Genomic DNA, 6,000 nt, shown 5'->3' on the forward strand with positions numbered 1-6,000 from the left:
TACAGGATAACAGAATTTGGAAGCAGAGATGCTCAAGGAGTAGAACTGTTCTTCCACAAAGAACTATTTTCACATCAGTGAGGAAAAACTCTCAAAACAAATGCACAAGAGGTACCTTGTCTCAGCAAGGGTGATGCTGCCAAGAACTCTGAAAGCCTCATGCCATTTTAATAATTTTCCTCAGAATCTAAACTTTTCTATTACGACACAAGTTACTGTGTATTAGGCCGAGAAAGGAAATGCAGAGGAAGGAATTAAGTTTCTTGCCAAATTTATTCTTACAGTCTAATTTATTTATTAGGCAATGATTTAATAACAAACGTTTCAGAACTGGGTTTACAGCAGATTTGTGAAAGTATGATTTAGCAGGGGTTCCCATGGGAGCTGCATTTCCTGAGTGATAAACCACATCAAGCTCTCAGAGTGACAGATACACGGTTAATTGATTAAATGATTTATTGTTTCCTTGGATTTTAGCTATACCTGACATGTCAAACCTGCAAGCCAACCAAGATATTTGGTCTTAATTTACCAAAGCCTATTAAGCCTGTGCTTAACTTGAAGCACACGGAAAAGACCCATTTAAAATCATCAGAGCAATAAGCACACTTCTGAACTTTCTGATATGAGGCTCTTTACTACATTACAGTTTCCTTTACGCAGTTATCTGCAACAACTAGCATTACCTAGGACCAGCAAATAATAGGAAATCAAACTGGTGCTATGACTCACTTTCATCTCACATACACCATTAAAATTGCCTACTATCAATCAGGTAGGCCAGACAATGGAAGAGTGGGATTGGGAAAGACAGGGAAATTGTTTGCTCAAATTAAAAAAAATAAACTACCCAAAGCAAAAGGCTTACTTAGGAAATAGTAGAAGCACCTGCAGAAGTTACAGAAATGAAGCACCAATTCCACAAGCAAAGCAAAAAAGGCTTCATCGGAAAATTTTACCAAGCATCAAAAAGCAGAAAGCAGAGAATGCTGAAGACTGGCTGAACGAATATGCACAGTTGTATTTACACAGAGAGATTAGCGCGAGGGCCTGAACTCAGTCATGCAAAAGAAGAAGTGTGCAAGGTGATGATCTAATCAGGTTCTTACCAGGGCTTCATTATCTTCTGCAATTTCTGATATCGTCTGCAAAATTAAAACTTGCAGGTGAGGAGACACACTTTAAGACATCTGTATATGTAACTCTGCATACACATACACCCACACACCCTCCCCATGCTTGATCCACAAAATTCAAAGACAGACACACAGTAAGAGGCAGTAAATGACTAACAATTAGCTGTGAACAGAAAGAGTTTGGTAAGTGGTAAAGAAAACATTCTAAATTAACTTCAAGTATTTGGTCAGAATTGTGTTAACTTCTGCTAGGAAAAAAGCCGAAGAGAAAAGACAGTTGATGGGGAATATCAGATTTCTCTAAATCCTGTTTCTCTTGATTGTTAAAGACCGTCTAGGCATCCTAAATTAACTAATTATTTGTGTAAAAATAGTCTTTGGCACAAAACAACAAAGGTTTACACATTAAGCATTTTCAGTCTCGTTGCTATGACATGTAGTCTGTTGGCTGAAAAACTTTTATTTTTCCCCCAAGATACACGCTGCTGTGTCTCATCAGTGCACCAGAAGCTACGGCATCATATTACTATACTCAGGAAACTGGAAGCCAAATATCTGGGGTGGGGGAAGGGGGGGTGGGGTGGTACACGGGACACACACAAATAAGTACAATTGAAAGCTGTAGCCCACTAATCACAATTTGCAACTCATCCTCCTGCTAATAACTGCCTTCAGAATTGCTGATTATGCTACTAAGCAAGCTGAAGATAGAGACTATAAATGGTAAAAATGCCATCCAAGACAAATAACTTCTTTTTAAAACAGCACTTAAAAAAAAAAATTCTCCATCTCCCATTTAACCCTTTCTTGTGTCTCCTAAATCTATTCCACTGTTTTATTTCAGAGGTTTGGCTGCAGCTCCACACCAGGCAGATTACTGTTCAAAAGAAGAACAAGGAGATCCTTCCTCCCTCCCTCCCTGTCCCCTTCTCCCCAGTCTTTCCCTTTGCACATGCTGCTACACCCTGCAGCCCACAATGCTAGGACCCCAAACTCTCCAACCACTGTTGCAACTCTCTCCCAGAACTTGGCTCAATTTATTTTTACCTTCTGGTACAGCAATAACTCCTCCCACCTTGCATTTTCCGTTCGGTTTATGCTTAGGTAATGAGCTCTCTACAGAGACCGCAGGAGTCTGTGTATCTGAGACTCTCTTCAAGAGGGACCAGTCTCAGGGAGGGCAACATTTGGGCTGGCTTAAGTAACCATCAGCGGAGAAAACAGAGTACATCACAGGAAGAGTGCTTTGAAATCCCTCGTTACTATCTGTGACCTGCAATACTCGTGCCTGAAGATAACGACAGCACAGCTTACCATGTACCCCAGCACAGATTGGGTCACCTCAAATGAGAAAACCCACACGATCTTGCTCTTGGATTGCATGGATTTGGTTCTTGTATGCTACAACAGCTATCTCTGTAGCCAGCAGGAACAAGCAAACAAAAAGCATCCTGATGATAAGACAGCCTTAAAAACACTCAACAAGCTTTTAGAAACAGAAAAATTCAAAGCATCTCCCACAATAGGAGATCCCAACTTCAGCAGAATGTCACGCGTGCTTCCTGGCTGCAGCAGACTCTGCTAAACCTTAAGAACAACCACCACCACCACAAACGGGTTTCGTCATCTCCCAGATGTGCGTGGATCCAAGCAACCTTATGAAGCACATGCCAGCAGCACTTCACAGCATCGTCCTGAGCCCAGTTTTTAAAACAGCTGCTTTTCAACCAGGTGCTGCCTTTGGCTAAGCAGCAAGTAAACTTGAAATTGATCTGTGTCTGTCTGACATCAAAGAGAAATAAGGGCAGTGTTTCCCAACTGGTAGCACTTCAAAGGGCAGACTCAGTTTTGCCAGAGATTTTTCACAACAGGCTATAATAAGGTGCATTTTCTCCATGAATGAGCCCAGGGATTACAGAACAAACATCTGAATGCTAAACCAAAACATTTAGACAGCAACTCTCTTAGTATTTAGAGAACTCATATCCATCTTGAGTTAACTGGCAATCAGTTAACTTGAGGTCAGATGTGCAAGGTAAAAGAAAACATGAAGAATATGGAGAAATAACTGAATCGTATAGGACTTTTCTGGTGAAGCAATACAAAGACAACAAATTTTTACTTGAAAGATAATCATCGTATTAAACCAAGCAATTTCTATTAACCTCTGTTGCTTTAGAAAATGTGGTAAAAGCAGTAATCAATCTAGGATATCTAATGTAGCAGCAACATGGTACAGGATGATTGACATAAGTCTTTTACCACCCAACAGGTAGCAGCTGTTACCTGAAGAAGTACGTGCTATTTTCATCCCATCATCGAACCAAAAGCCTTGTATGGAAGGACCCAGCACGAGCAGGAGGTCCCCTCATATTCACCCACAGACCACCCTAAAGTCACCACCGAAGGAGCAGCCAAGCTAACTCTTCCAGCAAGTCAGCCTGGAAAGGAACAAGTAGTCGCCACCTCCATCAGCTTTCCTCTTTCTATATATGCACAACTATTGTTTCTTCCAGACTCTGTGGTAGCGACGAGACAGTTCTGAAAAACACCTCCTGGGTGAGTTACCACAGGTATGGTCAAACATGCTGAAAGTCTTACTATTCTGGACACTGTAATTAGCTCGATACTTACATTTATCTCTTTTTTTAGAAACCACGTCTCAATTGCACTTGCACGGAAGGGAATAAAACCGTAGCCAAAACACAAGCATCATGTGAGGGTAAACTAACCAGCATTTGTGAAAGGTTCAGATACTGTAGTGGTGACAGACAAAACCAGACAGTAATTTTTATACAGGGAGAAATCTCAAAACAAATGCCAACATAATGTAATATAAACATTAACAATAAGTTACCAGTTTAGACATTTCATTACCGTATTATGTTCCCTGTTTTGCCTCAATGAACTTTCTGATACATTTCCACCTGAATCCCAAGGTGCAGCAGTTCTCTTTGGACTTTCCTAAACCATACAGACTTCCCACTTCCTCATATACTGCAGGTTATGTCAGGAGCAGCTTCCAGCGGAGACTAGGTCAGCAAGGACCTGACCGGATCAACCCCTACCAGTTCACGTGCACGAAAGGACCAAAGATACCCCAAATCTAAACCCCAGCTGGGGCAACACGCAGTGCACAGGAAGGGTTTTGTCTGCACTGGTGAGGACTACTAAAACGTTGTCCCACTGGGGAAGCCAGCATTAGCGCTGCCAGGAGCTAAAGTGGTCACACCGCGTCACTGCGAGCAAGGTTTGAGCCTGCACTGACTAAAGACGCACGGGGTATGATAAAAACACCAGGGAGGAGAAAAGCTCTTCATGCAGCATGGCCACGGAGAGGGCCATTATTATCAAAGGTGGAAGATGTTCATAAAAACTTCCTCCTGCACAGAAAAACTGACGGGATGATGGATGGGCCCCTCACTACAAGAAGGACACTGAGGTGCCGGAGCGTGTCCAGAGAAGGGCGACAGAGCTGGGGAAGGGTCTGGAGCACAAGTCCTGTGGAGGGAGCTGAGGTGAGACCTGATCGCTCTCTGCAGCTCCCTGAAAGGAGTTTGCAGAGAGGCGGGTGATGGTCTGTTTTCCCAAATAACAGGAGACAGGACAAGAGGAAATGGCCTCAAGTTGCTCCATAGGAGGTTTAGATTGGGTATGAGTTAAAATATCTTCCCTGAAAGGGCTGTCAAGCATTGGAATGGGCTGCTCAAGGAGGTTTGAGTCACCATCCCTGAAGGTATTTTATTTAAAAGACGTGGCACTTAGAGACATGGTTTAGTGGTGGACTTGGCAGTCTTAGGTTAATGGTTGGACTCAATGATCTTAGGGGTCTTTTCCAACCTAAATGTTTCTATGATTCTTGAGCCACCTGCTAACCACATTACGTCAGTATTTGGCTACTGCTTTTCAGGCAAACACTAGAATAGTCCGCGTTCTGGGTAACAGGCAGTGGTTAGAAAGGTGACAAGACAATACACAGGAGTGCAGATTTCTGGGTTCTGTCTGTATCAGGTGCGGCTCTCCCATATAAGTGATGTCCAGGGAACACTCCATCCAGGAGGTCTAAATAAATTATTTAGATTAAATCTAAAAAATTACTATTAAGCTACACAACGACACTCCCGCTCCTCACAGCCACCACATCCCACAGCCACTACAGTCCAAGAGACAAAAAGATCCTGGAAAGTTGCAGAAGTGGAGATTTTAAGGTTGTCTTATTTTTGCTAGTTCCTCAAATGCTACACTTTTGTCTGGAGGTAAAACAAAAAAGAAAAAAAGAATTAGTTGTCTCCAGCTTGGTACTCTGAAGAACCTTTGGAAATATAAATCCATTGCTGGAGTTACTCTTTTTATCACGTTTTACAAAAGTTGTTGCAAAACAAAAAACAGTGAAACCGTCTCCTCTACTTGTTACTGTCAACAAGGTGTTGATATCACAACTCAGCAGGGGTCATTTAAATGCTAATATTCTTAAGCACAGCCAAGTAAGAAAAACAACTCTGGATCAAAGGTATTTAGGATGGGGGTAGTGTAAGGAGCAGCAACTCTCCCCTTCTCTCCAAAGAAGAGATCTTTGATGGTTCCATCTTCAGATGAGGCTTTTATCTAAAATGTACCATGTACACTATGTGTATGATCAGAAGGATATACAAGAAATTGTGCTCGTGTGTGCGCTGAGAGGGAGGGTGGAATCCAAGCTTCAAGACTGTCGAGGAAAGAAGCCCCAAAGAGAGCAATAGGGAGAAAAATAAACCAACAAAAAAAAAAATCCACCCACAAAGAAAATCTACCCCGCTTCGTTCCTTTATGGGAACTGCACCAAAAGAATGGGCTGCAGCCCTTTCTTATTTCTCCTTTACCTACC

General features: G+C 42.2%; 1 protein-coding gene across 1 annotated transcript in view; it reads right to left on the reverse strand.

Moving 5' to 3' along the window:
- The window catches only part of LOC104516275 (engulfment and cell motility protein 1), a gene marked incomplete at both ends in the record, with an annotated part of 34,037 nt that overhangs the window by 21,255 nt on the left and 6,782 nt on the right, over positions 1-6,000 (reverse strand). Inside the window, one exon of the mRNA XM_010160559.1 lies at positions 1,110-1,145. Within this exon, the coding sequence (XP_010158861.1) occupies positions 1,110-1,145 (36 nt within the window). The remainder of the gene's footprint in view (positions 1-1,109; positions 1,146-6,000) is intronic.

The sequence above is a fragment of the Eurypyga helias genome, unplaced genomic scaffold (assembly GCF_000690775.1).
Source record: "Eurypyga helias isolate BGI_N326 unplaced genomic scaffold, ASM69077v1 scaffold2301, whole genome shotgun sequence".
Classification (NCBI taxonomy): Eukaryota; Metazoa; Chordata; class Aves; order Eurypygiformes; family Eurypygidae; genus Eurypyga; species Eurypyga helias.